Source organism: Mycetomoellerius zeteki, unplaced genomic scaffold (genome assembly GCF_001594055.1).
Source record: "Mycetomoellerius zeteki isolate Tzet28-1 unplaced genomic scaffold, Tzet1.0 scaffold382, whole genome shotgun sequence".
In the NCBI taxonomy this organism is placed as follows: Eukaryota; Metazoa; Arthropoda; class Insecta; order Hymenoptera; family Formicidae; genus Mycetomoellerius; species Mycetomoellerius zeteki.
The window spans coordinates 194,964-217,097 of NW_017257373.1; the positions used below are offsets into that span (position 1 = coordinate 194,964).

The window sequence follows — 22,134 nt, forward strand, 5'->3', positions numbered from 1 at the left end:
GAAATAACAAGCAGATATGAGATGACAGTTTTAAGACAAGTCTGGGTGGGCTTCTATAACGAAACATTCTGATTTTTATTTTAAATTATCTTCAGTCACACAGAAAATAAAAATAAAAATAAGATAAATATTAATATTTACTAATATATACTATTATATTACTATTATATTATAAATATTAATATTTAATTAGAACCATGTTTTAGACTTAATATTTACGCTTATCATCTACATCTAATTGTACATATCTTCAATTTTCTTGATTTCGTATAATTGAATTTCCGTATTAGCATTTATATTAAAAGACATTTTAAATGCACTATGGTGGAGAATACAAATATTTTGAACAATTATTACATGTGTAATAATACATGCTTTAGAAAGAGATGGTTTTTTTAAATAGTAATATTTTTAAGAGATCAAAAAAAAATAAAATTCTATGACATTTACTTTAATAAAGATTAATCTAATGGACAGCAAAAAAATATAGTCTTGCAATGTATTATATATCAGATAAATGTGTAATTAATAATAATTAGTGATTTTTCTTTGAAATTAACTAAGTTTTTTGTTTGCAGGTGAATGGTTCCTGGAGTTTACCCGGGTTTGTTTGTGATTTTTATATCGCAATGGATGTGACGTGCAGCACCAGCTCTATATTCAATCTCGTGGCTATTTCGATAGACAGGTAAACATTCTTCCTTCGCTTACACGAGAATGAAAATACCAATCTGAAGATACTTAAGAGCTTGGAAACTCTCCTGAGATAACATTCCTCTAAATATTTAGTATTTATAATAAAGATTATAGCTTATCGACAGTTTTCAGTATCGATTATAAGAACAAATGATAATATATTGTTGTAATACCTCGATAATTTTGCTCATTATTTAGAATTTAAAAGTCCTTATAAAATATAAAGTACTACGAACGTGTGACATATTACCAAATAAATTTCAAAATCTTGATAAATTTTTCACGTGCAACTAATAAACCAAATTAACATCGTAGAAATAAAGTTGCGTTATGATCTTCCACTTTTTTCCTTAAATTCCAATAATAGAAGACATTAGCGATCAAGACGTGTGCTTTTGCCAATTCTCATGGTCGTAAAAGAGCCATGGTCATTACCGAGAAAGTTTGAAAATCAGGAAAAAGGGAGTAGGCTGATTTTATTGGTTTACGTGCCTCGAATAAAATGCAGACAAAGATCACACTTATATTCGGAATGCAACTCGTTGAGATAGGAGAATTAGACATACTGGTACGTTTAAATTTGCTGAGCACAATTTTTTAGATTAATAAAGGCTTACATCGCGAATAATTAGGCATAAACCTATCAAAAAAACAAATGATTAAAATTATGTATGTTATTACGTAGATTTGAGTTGATTATCTCATTCTATAATTATTTACTATATTCTTTCTTTCTTTAGGAAAAAATTACAAAATTGAAATATAGTAATAAAATTACAATTTAATAATAATATAATTATTTGTTTCGTATAATTTTCGACATGACTCCTAGAAGCATTAATCCCGCACATTTATTGAACAATGTTCTTTTAAAATTTAAATTACAAATTATCATTTTTGTTTAAGTGAATCTAAAAATACGTAAACTGGAAAAGTGTATATAAATTACATTTTGAAAATGATATAATGATATTCATTTTGTTTAATTGATTTTGTGTCATTGGTTGAGAATATGATAACTTCTTTATTTTCTTCTCCCATTGCTTTCTTTGTTCCGAAATTATAATTGACGATTATAGAATTGACTTATTTGTAACGTAGTAAATTGATGATAAGATGAACAAAAGGTTGAAGAGTGCCCGGTGATACTGATACATACGATGATAGATCATTATATTTCAGTGTTATGTGCCGCCTTCACAGTCGGCTGTACAGAAATAAATTGTTATTAGTTAAATCGCAACGAAAAACACATTAATGCACAAGTTTGGAGCAATTTTGAAACAATTTTCTATCTGAAACAATTGTAACGATAGATTGTTACAGAGATGCCAAAAACTAAAAACATTTTGAAAGAGTTTTGTAAAGATACTTTAAGTTTTAAAATTGTTCTATAGTATCTCTTCCGAACTTCGGAAATTTCCGAGATTACAATGGCTTGAAAATATCCTTTTATGGCTTTTTCAATCTTTCATAAGAAGTTTATATAATCAACCACAAATTACGAACGACAAAAACGTGTATTTAAAGCAAATTGTTAAAGAACTAATTTTTATTGATATTATCAAAATAATGAATTCCATAATAGAAGAATTCCAGGCGTGAAGTGCGTTTTTAAGTAATCTATTTAAAAATGCTGAGCTTTACTCGGCTTGAATATTGTTCATTGAGCACTTCATTTTGATTAGTTCATATGTTGAATAAATTTAAAACATATAGAGTAACTATTTTGCATTAAGTATTAGTTACCAAGAAATGTGTTACAATTATAGATAGAAAGAAGGAACGTAATTATAAGTTATAGTTACTGAAAAAAGTAGCTCTAACTGTAACAGATAACGAGTTACCTTTCAACTTTACAGATGCAGTGTATAGAGGTTGCATCACCATACAGGTCAGTATGACGGATTGCCCATTCGAGCAGGCGCGCAAGGTCGTTCACAATTGCGTAGTCTTCGGCGGTACAAACAATGGCACACTTTCTTTTCCAATAAAGTTCGTAGCATATCAAATTGTGATACAATTATGACGAACTTCCGTAGAAATAGGTTAAAACAGAAGCTCAAGTGACAAGATAGGTTATAAAAACGAATTTTATCGTGAAAACGAAGCATATCTTCCTTCTTATAAAAAAAATTCGATCATAGTCGATCACAATCATTATGTAATGTAACTTAAATTATTTTTACAGAGAACGAAAGTCAGAAATAAACATATCTTTGTAAATTTAAATTATAAGTCGACCAATAAATTTGATTCACTGCAAATTTAAATAACGACAATTATCGGTAAATCTTATAACATTTATTTGGAAGAATAATAATTCATTAATAAATTGATAATTTAATAAACTGTGATTAATATAAGCATTATACAATTTTTTATATAAATGACTGCATATTATATCTATATTTTATAAATCTCCAAGATGATTATTACTAAAAAACATACATTAAATATGATGCTAACTTACATCTTGTAAAACTTGCCAAGTTGCATCATATTTAATGTATGTTTTTTAGTAATAATCATCTTGGAGATTTATAAAATATAGATATAATATGCAGTCATTTATATAAAAAATTGTATAATGCTTATATTAATCACAGTTTATTAAATTATTATTAATGAATTATTATTATTCCAAAATAAATATAAGATCCACCGATTATTGTCATTATTTAAATTTACAGTGAATCTAATTTATTGGTCGATTTATAATTTAAATTTGCAAAGATATGTTTATTTCTGACTTTCGTTCTCTGTAAAAATAATTCAAATAATCAAATTATATTATACAATGATTACGATCGATTCTATGATCGAATTTTTCTCATAAGAAGGAAGACATGCTTCGTTTTCACGACAATATTCGTTTTTATAACCTATATCTTGTCACTTCGGCTTCTGTTTTAACTCATTTCTACGGAAGTTCATCATAATTGCATCACAATTTGATATGCTGCAAACTTTATTGGAAAAGAAGGTGTGCCATTGATTGTGCCGCCGAAGTCTACGCAATTGCGAACGATCTTGCGCACCTGCATGAATGGGCAACCCGTCATACTGATCTGTATGGTGATGCAACACCCTTACATACTTAAAATTTATTTCTGTTTTATTCCGAAATCAATTTTGTCAAAAGCGACAATTGGCTTTAATAATAACGGACATAACAAATACGTATGTTAATATCGTTCGAGATGGGAATTCAGAAGAATGGATGAGACAAGAATCTGGCTGGATCTGTATGGATGGTTTTGCGATATAATGCGAGAGGCAATTGCAACGCACGCGAACCGATTTTGAATTGCAGATACATAGCGGTGACCCAGCCGATAAAGTATGCGAAGCACAAGAACAATAGAAGAGTATGGTTGACGATACTGTTGGTCTGGGCGATATCGGCCGCGATCGGCAGCCCGATTGTCCTAGGCCTGAATAATACTCCGGATCGGATACCGGACCAATGTCTGTTCTACAATACGGATTTTATCATCTACTCAAGCCTGTCCAGCTTCTACATACCCTGCATCATCATGGTATTCCTTTACTACAATATATTCAAGGTGAGAGCGATGTGATTTTTTTTTGCGGCAACACATATATATTAATACGCTGTCGTATAAACCTATATTTTTTTTTATAAGAATCGGCTGATGCATGTAGAGTATAACTAATTGAGGCATGCCAAAGTAAAACGTAAATGCTATTTTTAAATTTTTCAGGAGAAAGAAAAAACTTATTTTCTTGAAAACTCTGTCGCTTTAAAAAAATTCTACAAAGAATTACTGTAATAATTAAAAATATGAACAATCAATTTCTGCAAAATTTTTAATTAGGTCTTTCTAATTTTGATAAAATCATCTTAAAGTTGTTAAAATTTTTAAATGTTATAAATCCATGTAAAAGTGCAAAATGTCCAAATAAAAATGTCAATTACATAATAGACCTACAACGTTTTGAATTGTACTACCCATTTTTTCTGTTTCTAGTAGTACTTTTCACGCCAAATAGCATTTACTCAATCATACAATAAGATATATTTTTCACAATATTAGCACTTACGTTTTTGCTGTGGCATGCCTCGATTATTAATCAACATGTCGCTACCTTACTGCAAAAATGACACAACCCAAAAAATTAAGTTTCTCAGAAAAGGAGAAAAATTATTTTTCGATTTCATAGAAAATTATTGACTAATTAAATTAAATAATATTGGCAAAAAGAATATATTCTTGACATGGTCAAATGTCATTTTTATCATTTTCGTTTTGCAATTTAAAAAAAAAACCATTATATATCAACAAATTTTTTAAACCATTTTTTTTGAGTTGTGACGATTTCAATAATTTTTTATGAAGTCCAGTTAATCCACTTTTGATGATTAATAGAAACATGTTTATTTAATCTCATCCATGATAATAATTCAAAAATTGCGTCTTTTATGTTATTATTTTTAAGTAAGGAGAGATATCAACATACATATCAGTTCTAAAATTTTGCCCCGTAAAATTTAAGAAAATTTATTTTTTTTTAATTTGAAATTTTTATTGTAAAACTTTCTTATGCGCATACGTATAGTAAACGAGAGATCAAGTTTTCTCACTGGCGGTTGAGAAACGCTGGTATTAATAGGTCAAGCTGGCTAGCGGAAAATATAGGATCATACGGGTAATCGAAATTGCGTATTAAACGAACACGTAGATTAAATAAAACGTCATTACCATCGCCCATACAAATTGTGAACGACGCGAACAAATTTTGATGTAATAATAAAAAATCTGCGATTTAATATTTAAATTTCTAAACGTAATTGCGATTGACGTCGCCATATTTTAAATATTATTGGAAATTGATTAACGCTGCAATGAGATAAAATCTTAGACAAAACAATTTGATGTTGAAATTATATCTGTGGGAAATTATATTTATCTGAATTTTAAAGCATATGGCTTTTTTAATATACCTGTTACATAGCAATTGCACAAAGACCGCGTAGTGAAATTTATTATAAAGATTCTATTCCAAAAAGAAATCGATAGCTGTCTTTGTAGCTGAACTGACACACGCACGCGATGACAAGACGAAAAAGAAATTATCTCTGGCTCGATTACAAAAGGGCAAAAATTTGTTCGTGCCTCTTTTATCTCTATGATTACTTCAGAAACGTGAACCAATCGCGAAATTGGCTGTACCATGAAAGGTAGCTCTTGCAAAGACTCTGCTGTCTTCTAATTTAATTGTCACGTATGCGCTGTGTGCAATACCGCTAAAATTAATCCGACTTTGTTGCCGACAGCGCAGAATTCTTTAATATTTCGTTGTGAAATTAAAGTAGAAAAGAGATGTGACCATAATAATTAAAATACATATAGTAGTCGTAACACAGTCGATAAAAAATCGTAATGCGATCGTATGAATATGTTACGTATTTTGAAAATCGAGCACATTTTAAATAATGTGATGTGATTTCACGGCGAATAGTTTTGCTATAAACAAGCTTATAAAGTCAACTTCATCCATCGGAAATTTCTCGTGTTTGATATGTTCTTAATAAAAATTGCGTTCAAATTTTATGCGATAAATTTCGGGCGCAGATGGAGCAAAGTGCATTGCGGTTTATACAGCGGTTGCTATCATATTGCGGTAGATCGTAAATACAGCTAGTTGGACAATTTCAACGTTCGTAGCGTACAGAATATTTCGATTGGACTGTTAATTTCATACTTGCGGTAATTGTACGCGCATAATATCAGCGTGAAATACCGTAATAATATTGATATATAGCTTTTATATTTTCAATATAATATTACCACATTATTCGTGCGTGATATTACGTCAAGAGCTTACACCCTTCATAAAATCGGAGCGGCATCACTGTCAGTTGTAAATATCTGCTGAACTTCGTAGAAAACTTGCAATGTAAAGAATATAACTTTAGATGGAAAGACGAAGAACTCGAGTTTTCAAAAGAAGAATCTAGTGAAATTTAAAAGAAATAACAAACGGAATTTTTGTACAGCAGCATCCACCTTTCTTCTTTTTCTTTTTTACTCAAAAGAAATCAATAATCTCTTTATTGAACCGACACGTGTACTCACGTACACGATACACAACATATGTAAAAAAAATTCTTTGCTTACGATTAAAATTTATTTCTGCATCTCTTAACTTTGTGATTTTTAATATAGATATTTGAAAAATTCTACATTTTAATTGTTTAAGTATTAAAAAATACTATAAACAAACAAAAATTTAAAAAGAAAATATGAATAATTGTTCAATACATAGAAAGAACGGTTTTGTTGAAGTACCTAAAAATTTAGCTAGATACAGAGCTGACAATAATATCAAGATTATACAAATAATTATATTGAACCAAAATAATTTAATAGCAGATTTAAATGACGATAATATTACAAAAAATTTGGATATACTGGCAATCAATTTGAGTATTCTGCTTATATAATTTTGATGCCCTAATGAAATTCTTTTCAAATTTGTATGTACCTATTTAATTTTTAGATACTTCAGCCAAACCGTTTTTCATGCAGCTACATTACATATTGTAATAATTTATTCGTTCACACACACACACACACACACACACACACACACACACACACACACACACACACACACACACACACATATTATTTTAAAGTAGCGTTATTTAGTAGCAAACAATAAAAAAATATATGCTGAATTAAATCCCTTTTGTGATTATAATTATTTGTATGTGATAAAAAAAGTTTGTGTTATTTCTAGAAAAATATATTCTTTCCAAGAGAATAAAATATGAATATCGAAAATTATGTAATTTCTTTTTTTAAACTAGAGGAATAAAACTTTTTCGATGGCAGTTAAATTAACAGCGAAATATCATAATGCTTTAGCAGCACAGAAATTTCCTTCCGTAAAACCGTCGAAATAAATCTCGTTATCTGCAGATAGGTGCTCGATAACGCATCTTGAGTGTTATCTACAGAAATCTCGCACAAAGATTTATGCTATACATTTATGTCTCGAGTTTGGAACTTCTCGTCTGATTTATATCACAATGTAGATTTTCAATTGACCGTTTCAGGCTCTGCGAAACAGAGCGAGAAGGGCTCGTGCTACTAAAAAACCGAATTTAGGCGATATAAAACCGGGGAGTATCATCGAGAATATCGCACACACGCGTAGGTGAGTACTTGATTGTTTAAATAACTTGTTCACTCTAATTAAACACTGTTTTTTTATATTGTAGAAGTTACAGCAAGAACGATTAATTTTTGTTATTTCTTTCTGAAGGTATTCTTGAACTAATTTATATTTGATTTTGTGGTTAAATATTAATTATCTAATCGAAAAACGAGAATTTAATAATAATAATTTCGTAATTACTTTTGTAACTGTGTTGAACCTTTGGAAAAACGAATGTACTTCTTGTTGTTTTAATATTGAATGTACTTTTTATTTATTGCAAGGTAAATGAAAGATATTGTGCTGTATCTTTTACTAAAATTGATATTTCGCATGTGACGCATGCAAATATTATATACATACACACACACAATACACACATACATATGTTTGTATACTATTGTCTCTGCTTCCTCTGATATATTTACAATCATGCAATTTCGTAAAAAAATAAAACGAACGAAATCTTAATACAGTTCGGATTAAACTCTGGTTCAGAAAAACGCTAATATCTTATACAGATAAATTGGATTGAAAATACATTTGTGCTTTCTCGATGTTTTGTGTCTGTCCAATCATTAATTCAATAACATAAGCAAGATACAAGCACAATACTTAGAAAAATTAAACACAGCAACTTATAAATCTTTTACGTACACTTTTGTACTCTTTTATGCATCTTTGAACTGTTACATTCCCAATCTCTGAGCCTTGTACCATAAATTCTTGAATTTTTAACTTTTCCTGTCTGTCGATACTTTTTCTCTGTTTGTTAAATTCTTAATAGTGCAACAGATTTAACCGAAAAATAGGCCTTTAGAGAACGTATTATTTCTCGATCTTGATATAGATAATATTTCATTATATATCTCTCTAAATCAGTGGATAGTCACTAATTATCCAGTGGCATACTTGGCATTGATAATCAGTGAAGTTCAATTAAAAAAGAAAGAATGTTTGAGCATTGTATAACTAAACTATTGATATTTGCACGTTAATTTCAATCTTCCAATATCATATTCATTGAATTTAAGCACTAAAACAAGGTTAGTTAGATCACATAATAAAGATTAGCTAGGTTAGGAATCTCACATTTAATTCACTGATTACCAATGGCATACTTGACACTGATATCAGTGATACCACTGATTCAGATTTAGAGAATATAATGTATTTATTTAAAATGAGAGTATCTTTATCTTAATTAATTTTTAAGGAAAATTTGTTACAAAAATTATAGCAACGGAAATTGAAAAGTAGTTTAACAAATGTTGTTCTTTCACAATTTCGTCGAATATAAACTATCTCGAAATCCGATAAGAAAACTTGCGGTTGAAACGATATTATACGTAACAGATCTAATCAGGATTGATTTGCATGATTCGCGTGTCTGCGGACAAATCGTTCTCCGAGAAAATATGCATTGGTGAAAATTTATTCATATTCTCTCTTATATATTATCCGACCCGTTTGCCGACATGATAAGTGCGAGAACCGGCTGACGACACTTGGAACACGTCGCGCGCGCAATACGCGACGATTCTTTTCAATTTTCGTGACCGCGTAAGGCTCGCATTCCAACGAGACAATTTCTCGCGGAGATTGACGCCAGCTGGCGCAACGCGAGTTGAGATACGGAGCGACCGAGGGTTAAGTCTCGAGCATCCCTCGGATAATTCGCTTTTCTCGCACGCCTCCGCCTCGCACGTGCTTTCATTTCCGTCGTGCTGACGAGGGCAGTCTCGTCTTGAATAGCAAACTACTTGTACGCCGCTTAATCGCCAGTCTTTTTGTTCGTGTACCTTTCTAGGCATGCATCTCGTTACGTCTTCCTTGTTTGTCCCTTTGCGTTAAAGTTCATGCAAATTGAATATTACCGAGAAAAATATTCTTTATCGACATTTGACATTTATAATGGAAAGATGATAACAAATTAAGTAAGGTTTTTCATTGATTGCATAAGAATGTCGAATAAAATTAGAATGGGAATAAAGGAATCGAAAGGAGAAAAATGTTTTACATATTTTATTATTATTATATAATATCGTTCTCTTATTTCAAAAGTAACACAATTTAAAAAATATGATTTGCGAGTTATTACCAAAAATGAATTAGATAAAAATTACTATATCAATCATTGAAAGTAAATTAACTTAACTTTAAAATCCGTTTACCAAATAGCATTTGTATCGTTCTTAGTGTTTTCAAAGAGATCATAATACCTTCTACACTTTGAGTTTTGTCGTTTTTGTAAATAAAGAGGAATCTTCTATAGAGAATTAGAGTTATGTAAAATTTTGTAATTGAAGTGAGAGAGAAAGAGAGAGAGAGAAGAAATTGTTTTACTTTAAATTTATATAATTATTTTAGCCGATCAAAGTAAATATAAATTATTGATGCTATTTCTAGTTATGAACTATTCCGAATTTGTTACAATTTTGTAGGATATTAAAATTATCAAACTGAAAAAAGAATGAATTTTTAAAATTTGTCAAACAAAAATTTTTTTGCTGATATTTAATTCTCTCTAAATTCTTTGGAATATTATTCTCTCTAAAAAAAAAATAGAAAGATTAATTAATAATTTTCTGTTAAATTGAAAAATAGTTTTTTCTGAAAAACTTAATTTTTTTAGTTGTTTTACTTTTGAAGTAAAGGAATGATGTTTTATTTAAATAAAAATATGTGTTTATACAAAACAATGAATATTATTCTTATTTCAAGAGACTAGAATAACTTAATTATTTTAAGTGTAGAGTTTAAAATATAATGGCGATAGACTTCTCGCGATATTTTATTGACATCATGCAAAGTGAATATCTGCAACTGCATAAAATTCGCACGTACCATACGTAATGTCGTAAACCAAGATAATAATATTCGTGTTTATTTATGTGCATTACCATTTACTTCCGATGCATCAGAATCGCATATAACCTTACCGCAGCTCGAATTCGATGTAGGGATTATTTACCTTGCAAAGTATCGCGATGACGGTTTTAAAGAAATATGAAATATTCTACCGTATCTATGTGTTTCCGTCACATATGCAATTCGAACGCGTACAGCAATTTCACGTGGATCATTTAAAATTTAACATGATATCTACAATAAGGAATATTTAAACATTTGCAATAAATAATGTTGATACAAAGTGTAATTTAATTTAATAATAACTTGATTTATAAGCCAGACTAATATTTGTGACAGTTTTAATTGCAATATCTTTTCAATTATAAAATGTTGGCGATATTATTTTATCTTTGTTCATTAATTTCTTCAAAATTGGGCAATTTTAAAACTCCTACAAACCCTTTTATTTGCATAAATATTCAGATAATATAATCACTTTCCTATGTTGTAAATTATATTAGTAATTGGAAAAAATAATGATTGTATTAGCGTTAAATTAAAAAATAGCGATTTGAATTCTAATGGTGGATAAGAAGCTCTTTTATTTCGATTAACTGAAATTGATTTTCAAGGAAACTAATTTTCGGCCTAAAGTAGGAAAGATATTTAATATTGGAAATTAAAAAGTTGTGAACAAAGGTAGCTTTCGATTAAAGTTTTATTCATTCCTTAATCTACTGAAGTTGATGATTATTAAATTCGATTTAAAAAAAGGGAGCCGTGATGTTTTTGGAACAATTTGGAACAATGTATACACAGAATCACATGAAGCTCAGCAGACATATACGTTCGTAGATATCCGACATCCTTAGCTACCTAAGAAGATTTTCGAAAAATATTAAGGCGCTTCGTTAAGTACTTGAGTCTATCCGATAGGAGTACCACCAAGGTAAACGAAATTTTCTCCTGCAAACTCCTGTTTACCTTCTTTCCAGCGAAGAGCGCAGAAAATCCAAGTATTTAAAGCGTTAAACGCGGAAAAGGCACGTACGGGGAAATAGTGACCGAAAAGTAAGGCTAGCTACCACACAATGAAAGGTGTCATTTAAGTTAAAAAGTAAAGATTATGGGTGCGTTCCGTTTCACGCATAATGCGCATGATGCATCTTTTATCCTTGTTACTCACCGAATGTTAAACAAGGATAAATGATGCATTATGCACATCATGAGTGAAACGGAATGCACCCTGCATATTATCTCGATTCTTACTATATCTTATTAGCAGAGCTACAAAAAAAAATGAAAGTTTAGCGTTAGATAATTTTAATAATATCAATTAACTTTAATAGATTCAATTTACATTCTTCTGCGCAAAATAGAATTTTCTACAGTAAAGAATATTTAAACATTTGCCAATTATGTTGGTATGTTGATACAAAATGTAATTTAATTTAATTATAACTTGATACCTAAGCAGCCAAACTTATATTCGTGACAGTTTTAATTCTAATATCTTCTTATTGATTAATTTTTTCAAAATTAGACGGTTTTAAAACTTCTACACTCTTTTGTTCGCATATTTAAAAAACCATTTTTGAATTTTACTCAAACAAGAGAAATCCTATATTTGGTCAAAGCAGATTTTAGTGCTTAAATAGTTCAGTGTGAATTTCTAAACATATCTGATTCTGCAAACCCCACGTGTCGAAATCTTTTTCGGTCTTGAGACGTAATATGAGAATCAGATGTATATAAGATTCGCTTTGATCGAATATAGGATTTCTCTTATTTAATTAGATTTATTCTCAACGGTCCAAATTCATATCATAATTGTTTACTTGTGAATTTTATTTTATTTAAAAAAATTTTTTTAAATGCGAAAAATATCTCTTCATTCACTATTTGTCCGTCATAGAATTAAAGGCAACGCGTCTCAGTAAATTGATAATTGCTTTTGGTTTAACTTTGACGGAGACCTCATTTACAATAACATATGACGGTGGTGAACGATAAATTAAACTTAGGTGTTTACAGTCGCAGTCGCAATTTGGGAAGTTCATCCGCATTTTGATATCTCTAGGGTGCAATGTATCTGACATAATCTGGCGTCCCGGTTAATCCGCCCACATGTACTCACATTGACCACGTTATTCCTTTGTCGACTTTGTTATCGCGCGAAGATTCAGTCGAGGACATCGAAATTTTGATTTATCTTGTCAATCTAATACACGAATCATGTTGCCGTGGCACGCGTATCTTAAATCTTAAGTAAATCCCGAGGCTATTTGGTCAATGATTAATACAATTAATAATTGTTCCATTCCATATTCGTGATAACACATGTAAAACTAAAATTGCTTGTGCTGAGATTTAAAATGAAATCAGAGTAGAAGGAAAAAAATAGATTACCTTTTTAAATTGAGATTGCATGTATTATATTTATACAATAATAACGATATTTTCTTTCATATACGATAAGTGTTTTTTTTTTGTTTAGAAAATATGTACGTATGAAATAATTTTAATTAAAATAAACGTATTTAAAATGTAATGGTAAAATAAATGCCAACATAAAAGTGCCTCTTAATTTATTTTTCGTATTTAAGTGTACGTATAATATTTATAGATGTTTAATTGTTGTTGTTTGATATAGTATAAAAACAAATATATTTGCACATATTTTTTAATGTAGATATATATCTTAAAATATTTTTTATAGCTTTCTGTTATTTTAATAATAGATTATTAAGATATATATATTATATATCATTTTAAATTTAATACATATTGGAGATCTTTTATCATAATTTCTTAAAATGAATTCTTAACTATATATGAAAATTTATTTTTTCATGTGAGAACATTTCTTCTTTGCGAAAAATTCATGTATGTTTAGGTATATTGCTTTATCACGTATTTGAAATGTGCATGAGAAAATGCTGGGTTATGCTTTGATCAGGCGATTGAACGTATCTGCATATATTGTCGCAATATATCGCGGATACTATCACTTCCAAGTTCGATAATGCAAAATTTAACAGCGAAGCTTCCAATTTGCGGATAGGAGTGTTAATAAAGCTTATGGCAGCTCAAATCACGGTCTTCTTCGCCGAATATATGAATTATTTTGCAATGCAAAACGAATTCTGTGCGAGTTCACAGAAATTAAACATTGTAACGCAGTTCTACATTATCCAAGCAGCCAAAGTTTTGACAATAGCATTTTGAGAATATTCAACTTTTAGGAAATTTACGAATTTTAGATATTGTGTGGGAGATCGAAAAATTTATAGCAAATCCGGTTGAATTTATTAGTATGTTAAAAGCTTGTTATATACAAATTAACGTAACGATTTATATTCGATAAACGTTGTGCTAAATGCAAATGAGATGCTCAATGTAAATTGTTACAATGAGAATTATATTGTTGGATATGTTATCGATCAAAACGCAAATATACATTTAGTTAGATAAATTAGCGTGCAACAGACTTTAATTTGTACCATTGCGCATTCAATCAAAATCACACACTCATTCTCTTTCTCATTCTTCCCATTCTCTCTCTCTTTCTCTCTCTCTCTATCTCTCTATCCTCCTTTCCCACTCAGTTTCCTTTTTTTCTTAAATTTTAAATATTTATATGATTAAATACGTTTTCTGTTTTGATATACTTAATAAACTTTTAAATGCTAACTATAATATAAAAAAGAAAAAATATATATATTTAAATACATTATTTATTATATTCAAAATTAGAGAGAAAAAATTGTAACCATTTTCGACTTGATCGCTGTTTCGTAACAAATTAAAGACTCGTTTGAGACCTCCGCCGTAAAAAGGAAACAGCGACGCTCTGTCACTCAGGATCTTGCAGGTGCTGTCAAAAAGCGTGTCGTCGCTTTGTGCATGATAGATACGCTACTTGCTGGATTAACGCTGGGGGATGCCGGATAAACAAGGAAGTGCATGATAGGTGTAGAGGCTTTTCTAGAGGCTTTTGACTAAGATCACGTAGTGGGTATTCTGTGGCAAGGTTTGCGGAAACGGCGCTGGGGGCGGCCGCCCTGGTGGCACCTGGGATCGAGGAACCGACAAACACCGCTTCCGGCAGCAACGAGGACGAGGATGAGACGCCCCTCGATCCCGTCGTCGTCATCTCCAATGACAAGAGCACGGAATTCTTTTTAGCCACGGTCGTCGAGGAAGCAGCGTAAGAATTTCATCATATCTTCTTATCACTCGTTTCTCCTCATCTCCGTCGCGCATCCCGATCCGAAGGAAGATGTCGGAATTTTCTTTCAACGATATCGGATCGCATTGTCATGACGTTGTGCGACGCGACTCGTCATAGCGATCATCGATGCAAAAATTGCGTTGTCTCTGAGATGGTTACCGTCTTTCAAATCGTTAGCGACGCTTAGTTTGAAATGTGCACCTCTTGCGATGACAGTTTGATATAAAGTCGAGTGATCAAAGAACATCTGCTAGGTCTTTCGTAAAATATATGATTGATTTGCGATAAATTGCGCTCGATATTAAGTATTCATCTCAATTATTGTAAAATCAGGGTTAATAACTCAGTTATTAATATTTAATACATTAATTTTCGTACAAGATTATTTTGAAATAATATAAAATTTAAAATTTTTTTATTTACAGCATTATTAAAAAATATTGCATTGAAGAGAAACGGCATTTTTATATTATCTAAATACTTAACTCAAATGATAAATATCCTTAAGTATATTAAATAAATTATAAGATTAAATTTATTTTTTATGTCAATACATCGCGGGAATGTCAAAATTAATTTAAAAACGACCTATATGAATAACGAAGGGCACTGAATAACCAAGATACAACTTCTCATCTGCTTTTGCTGAGTTCCGAGAAATAAAACGAACGGTTAAAAGTTCTGGAAGGCAAATGAGATGATTATACGATATTCCATTCATCTGTAAAGTAGAGAAGTAGAGAAATGTTCGCGTTCTTTTCATTATGCGCCGTTTGAAATGATCTGATCTGAGGTTCTCCGTATCATTATCACACGAAGTAGCTTGCCTTTCTGTTTAGTTCTTCTTGGTTACGACTCGCTATTTGAGAAAAGTACGAAATGCGAAATTGAAAGAGGATTAAAGGAGCTTATTGATGCTAAATTAAATTTTGTTTGTGTAACTTGACCTACATGCATATTTAGCAGAATTCCATCAAATGATTCCACGAACTTTTCGGATGCTATTATTTTCTACTTAACGTACAGCAAATGAAATTCACGAAATTTCACTTAAAGGAATTTCAGCAAGCTGCACGAAAGGAAGAGCAATCCGTTAAATAAAATGGACAAATAAAAAGGTCGCGCGCGTAGGTCGTGGTGAATTACACAATTATTTTCTTACTCTTTCTGAAGATTTCTAAGCGACACGGAAAAGCTTTGAGTCAATCAAAAGTTTTCGTCTGCCGTTTAATTGGCCAATTGGGAGTCCTCAATTAAGAGGATATTACTTTGGCCTCGCGTGTCGCAAAGTTTGCGGGCTTATATCCCTTCTGCTCTGAGTTCTCTTCAGATTACATGTAACGTGAGAATAATTGCAGACTTTTTTCAAGCAAGAGGTGATTATTGTTTCAGACTATCCTTGCTCATCTAAAGTATAATATTATATAATAATATACCTGTAGTAGCGAAATACGTGTTATTTTATCAAATAACAAAAATTATTTTCAGTTTTATATAATGTATATACATAGAAAGAACGGTTTTATTGAAGTAAAAATTTAGCTAGATTTAAAAGTAATTTTGTTAATGTATTAAAATAATTATATAGGACGCTCAAGTACTTGAGTTTCCTACATAATTATTTTGATGGTTCAACAAAATTATTTTCAGATCTGTATCTATCGAGCTAAATTTTTAAATATTTGAGCGAAATAGTTTTTTTGTGTATTGTTCATATTTTTTCTGTCTTATTTATAAATTGATTTCGCGTTTTTTTTATAAATTAAAAACACGTTTCCTTAAACATCTTGAATGATAATTTTTTCTTCAGTTTATTTTTTTTTTGTTCTTTGAAGTAAAACATCGGTTTTTTTCCTTTTTTAAAAGCACCTTTCGGTAATTCGTCTCGAATGGATAAAGAAAAGAATTCAGAGCGACGTCGGAACTTCGCTCGATCGGAAAATTCGAACAGGAAGTCGCGTCGATATTCGGGACAGTTGACATGTTGGACGTTCAAAAGTTCTTGCGCGTTGGACGAAACAAAAAAATTCACAGATTGGGGAAAGAGAATGAATGGGAGCGCAGGTTGAATCGCGAAAAGCCGATGATCTCGTAATTATTTTCTTCGTTCTCTCCACAATCGCAGTGCATGTCATTCGGAGCTATACGAGAGTCCGCTCTCTCCTTCTCTCTCTTCTCCCCCCCTCTTTCTATGTCCAAAACTCTATTCAAAGCCTGTGCACAATACTAGTCTAACGGAAACTCGTCGCTCTGATAGTAATCCGGAAGTTCGCAAGCTAATCGCGATGGGGTGACCTCTTTGTACTGGCATCCATGAACAATTTGTATGTAGCCGCACTCGCGTTACCTTTAAAAATGGACCACTCAACTCCGTGCACACGGGCATTTCACGGTTATTAATTAGATTGTATATTTTCAGCGCTCAAGTAATACTGCCGCATATTTTAGGACGCGTGAGACTTCGCATCGAATTGTTATGAAATTATTTTTGCACGAGGTACAATTTATCATCATCTTTAAACTTGATAATCGCATCCATATTTTTAGTTACGCTTCTAAAAATTATATGAAAAGGAAAAAGAAGAAATGTAATATCATCTTTGTGGTGGAAAGTTGTACGTGGTTTATTATTTTAAAATTATACATATAAAAATGATTACATAATTATTTTAATACATAATATATTAATTAAACGATGATTTATATTAAAATTCAGTAAGACACATAAAAAGATATTAAAGAGAGATATTCTTTTATACATAATATAATAAATTGTATCTCGTTGTATATTTATTTAGGACGTTTTTTTCTGTAGTCTTGCCTTTGAAAGATGTAAGACCCATTTGCATGAATATTTTAATAAGTACTATTTCTTAATTCATATTGATCTGTTAAATAAATATTCCCTAATTCCCCGTAACGTTTTCCTAAAAATATTTTTATTATTTTTCGTACACAGTAAAAAAGTTTGTGTATTTGTGTTGGAAACGGTCCATACACGTTTGTGTTGAATTTTTTAACATATTTGAGTGTTAATTTAACATAATGTGATTATGTTATATTTAAAGATTTTTTGTGAAATTAATATTCAATGTTTCTTAGTGTCAAAATGACACAATTTATGAGTAAGTGAACAAGTAACATAAAAATAATGTATTTTAAAACATAAATAGTTAAATTAACACTCGAATATGTTAGAAAATTGTGAGTGGACCGTTTCCAACACAAATACACAAATTTTTTTTACTGTGCAAATATAAAATGATAAAATATTGTATTATATGATATCTTTGAAGATATTGTCCGTAATCATTTTAAATGCAAAAATATACTCTCGTGATAATATTGAAAAAGAAATAATTTATACAAGGATATTTAAAATTTCTGAAAGCTATCTTTATTTCTGTATTGAGTAACTTTCGCGTTTCTGTCACGAAATTTCGGACTTCTAATTCCGGATTTAAGTGTGACTGGTGATGCGAGTTGTAAACTCTAATACGAAGCGGATGAATGTTGGGATTTTCTGACACTCGAATGACAGTTGTCGTTTTAGCGCGGTGGCACAAGCTCAGCTGACTGGGACACCACATGTACAGCGGCAAGACTCCAGCGGATACGACGTCGCAGCGAGTAGCACGATGATCCACGAGCCACTCGAGACAAATTCAAGCCCGAGCCCGAATCCGCGGATTACGTCGGGCCCGCCGTCCTCGTCGACCTCATCGTCGCCTCCGCCGACACGAGGTCCGACCAGCGTGTCCTCTTCGACGCAGACGAAGAGGAACGGTAACAACGGCGGCGCGAACAAGCAGGAGCTGAAGCGGCTGAAGAGCGCTGGCTCGCAGAACGCATCGGCCGGGTCGAGGTTCACAATATACAAGGCCAACAAGGCTAGTAAAAAAAAGAGGGAGAAAAGCTCAGCCAAGAAGGAGCGCAAGGCCACGAAAACTCTGGCGATCGTGTTAGGTAAGTTACGCACGTGCTGCTACTTTAATAAGTAGCTCAGCTCGATCCGTCTTACATCTATTATTGATGAGTTCACAGACTTGCGAGTTAGAAGCGAGAATTAGAAAGAATGACGGTACTGTAAATGGATATATGTGAAAGTTTGAACATGGTTAGACGGATATAGGCAAGTGATTTAAAAACATTGAACTATTAGGAGATTAGTTACATGTCCAACATGATGATTCGATAGAATCAAGCGATTTATCTCTGTAACTATATCTCGCGAGTAATAAATATGTGGCAATAAATATCCATACGAAACTGCTATTTTTATTATTCGAAATGTAGACTTATTTACTTGAATATTGAAACATTGAATTCAATAGATTCTAAGAAATATCGTGAAGAATGTAGATATTATATTATTACAGAGAAAAAATACGAAAATCTCGGTATTTTTATTAAGACTCTATAACTTGTCAAACTTATTTCGAATAAAATCCACAGTGAGGTTGAATGAAAGAGAATTAAGTGGATTATAATTTGTAGTTTGCAAGAAATATTTCTGATACATAAAACATCAAAGGATAAGTTAATAACAGACGCTGAAAGTTTCTGAAGTCCTTAATGTATTAAAATCGTTAACAGAATGTATTTTGCAAACTAAGGGAAATGTTAAGACTTTCTTAAGGTATACTTGCTTTGTAGGAAATTGTAATAGTTAATTTAGAACGTACGCATTTCATAATTCCCGATGATAAACACTACATTATGAATTAAAAATTAGGAATAGAGATATAAAGTCAAATTGCATTATTAATCTTTACTGTATGTTAAAATTCTCCAACTCTTTTACTAAAATGAATATGATTTCTATATAATAATTTTCTTTATATAACTTCCTTTTTTTAAATGTTTTTCATTTAAAATATTTAAATACGCAACAAGATTTAAAGTTATTAATAGAGCGATAACAATGAAAGTATAAAGAATTTATATATATTGAGTTTATTAGATATAGAATTTATATTAAATTTTTGTATTATTTTGTATTTAAGATATAATTATTAGAGAAAGAACAGTAAGCATTTATTGAGACATACATACATCGTTATAATTAAAATTATATCGATAAATAAAAAATTAAGAACGTTAAGAGATGTTATATTTTATAAAGTAGTAATTAATCATACATCATTTACTGAAATAATTATTTCGATCAACATCATAAATGTCACAGGTGTCTTTCTAATATGCTGGGTGCCATTCTTCACTTGCAACATCATGGATGCAATCTGCACGAAGCTGACGAAGGCTTGTCAGCCTGGTGTCACAGCCTTCATCGTCACTTCCTGGTTGGGCTACATGAACAGCTTTGTGAATCCCGTAATATACACTGTGTTCAACCCCGAATTCCGTAAGGCCTTCCGCAAGCTGATCAGTATATAAGCGTGCAATTCACCCACTTCTACCGCTGAAGAAGATACACGGGACACTAAACATAACTCGGTGTAAATCGTCGTATTTGTGATGTAATAACGATACTGTAGGCATTCGGCAAACTTGCAACAGGTACTGTTGTTCTTGTATTTGGAACCTCAACAGCTGCATTTGCCTATCGGTTTTCGCGTTCCGTCGCGTGTCAATCGTTTTCCAAGCGAATAAGGAAAGCCGAGACTCACGAAACATTTCCCATTTTAAAACTCTTGGAAAATACGGTTAGCGATATAAAGACATAGATAAAACGTTATTTACAATGAACGTTACATGATTTTTATGCGTTCCATCAAAATAATTTACGAAGCTTACAAAAGTTATTAAAATAAAAATGGAAATAAAAATGATATTTTTATTTGACGAATTTTTCTGCGTATACGTAGACTATATAAAATATTTAAATATTAATAATATTTTTTCTCAAATTTACGAGACATTCACAAGACGATTAATGTACAATATACTTGAAGATATTACTCGTTAATCATGTTGACGTAAAATGAAGAAGATATTTCTTCATGTATACATGAAATTGACACGCGATCAGACAGCGAAAATTGTTGTATTCGTTGTATCGCAGCAATGATTCATCGCGTCCAAGTGCGTGAAAATGCGTGCACTGTGATATCGAACTATCGTGGCATGACGCGCTGTATAGAGGACACACGTGCGCTAGAATACACATGCATGAACGTTAGAGTTGAATTCTCGCACGAGCAGCTCAAGTAATTGCTAAGTAAGGCTTTGCGAAGCGAAAGCAAATACACCGCGTCGATCAACTGGTATAGCGCAAATTAGCAGGAAATTTAGATAATCTGTACAAATCACACACGGCAAACGTGTACGGCGCCCAAAGGACTCGTCAGAGACAGGCTGGCTCTACGTCAAGATGTAATAATCGCGCGTTCACAAGGGCGATTACACCCCTGGAAGGTAATTTAAATTCGCAAAAGCAAGTAATAATGAGATCCGCGCGAGAGAGGAAGAGGCACGGAGAGTGCGGAGGGTTAAAGTTGTTAGAAGTGTATTTATTATGCGAGCATATATTATGCACTACACGTCTCCATCTGGATGATTAAGTACGCCGTGACAGTATTAACGTAGGATATAAGTTATAGCAATATTTTTTTTCGCTCAAAGCAAAAGCAGCCGAGACCGCCGTTTGTACGACGATACATAGAAACACGCTATATACACTCGCGTTTCGCAGTGTAATTGTATGTATTTATATTTCGGTACATGTAGAGAAAGAAAGAGAGAGGGAGGGAGAGAAAGAGAGTGAAAGAAAGAGAAAATGAGAGAGAAAGAGAGAGAGATATAATATATATTACTTATACATATGTTACATAAATAAAGTTACGTCCTTTCACGATATACAGGGTGACACCGAGTATGGGGCAGAAGCTTTAGGACAACATGGAAGATTAACTTTTGGGAACAGTGTACTTTGGATACGCTAGCTTGAATGCTCATTTACTCATGTTATCAAATGTCGAAGAATATAATTATTTCTGAGTTAGAGAGACATTTATTAGAGCCTGTGCATCGAGAATAAGATATTTTTCTGAACGTGGGAATATTTAAGAGAGAGATATGGTTTATTAAGCTTTTGGGATCATAATTTTTATTTTCATGAAAACACATGTTTTTCGAGAAAAAAATATAAATTCACTATTAAATCGCCTTTCAAGACAGAAAAAAATTTTTTTGATATT

The 22,134-nt window shown here is 31.5% G+C and overlaps 1 protein-coding gene across 1 annotated transcript; it reads left to right on the forward strand.

Moving 5' to 3' along the window:
• Positions 1-614: 614 nt before the first annotated feature.
• Dop2R (dopamine D2-like receptor) lies at positions 615-20,650 on the forward strand. The gene is made up of 6 exons (XM_018453425.1): positions 615-688; positions 4,013-4,265; positions 7,787-7,887; positions 14,774-14,950; positions 18,528-18,940; positions 20,163-20,650. The coding sequence occupies exons 1-6, from the start codon at positions 630-632 to the stop codon at positions 20,369-20,371; spliced, it is 1,212 nt and encodes a 403-aa protein (XP_018308927.1). The 5' UTR covers positions 615-629; the 3' UTR covers positions 20,372-20,650.
• The last annotated feature ends 1,484 nt before the right edge of the window (positions 20,651-22,134 follow it).

What these genes read in the sequence shown, in the direction of transcription:
- Dop2R (XM_018453425.1), top strand. Translation starts at nt 630, where the DNA reads ATGGATGTGACGTGCAGCACCAGCTCTATATTCAATCTCGTGGCTATT. An exon ending in TTTACTACAATATATTCAAG is followed by an intron (nt 4,266 to 7,786) that starts GTGAGAGCGATG and finishes TGACCGTTTCAG; the next exon opens with GCTCTGCGAAACAGAGCGAG. An exon ending in AACTCTGGCGATCGTGTTAG is followed by an intron (nt 18,941 to 20,162) that starts GTAAGTTACGCA and finishes TAAATGTCACAG; the next exon opens with GTGTCTTTCTAATATGCTGG.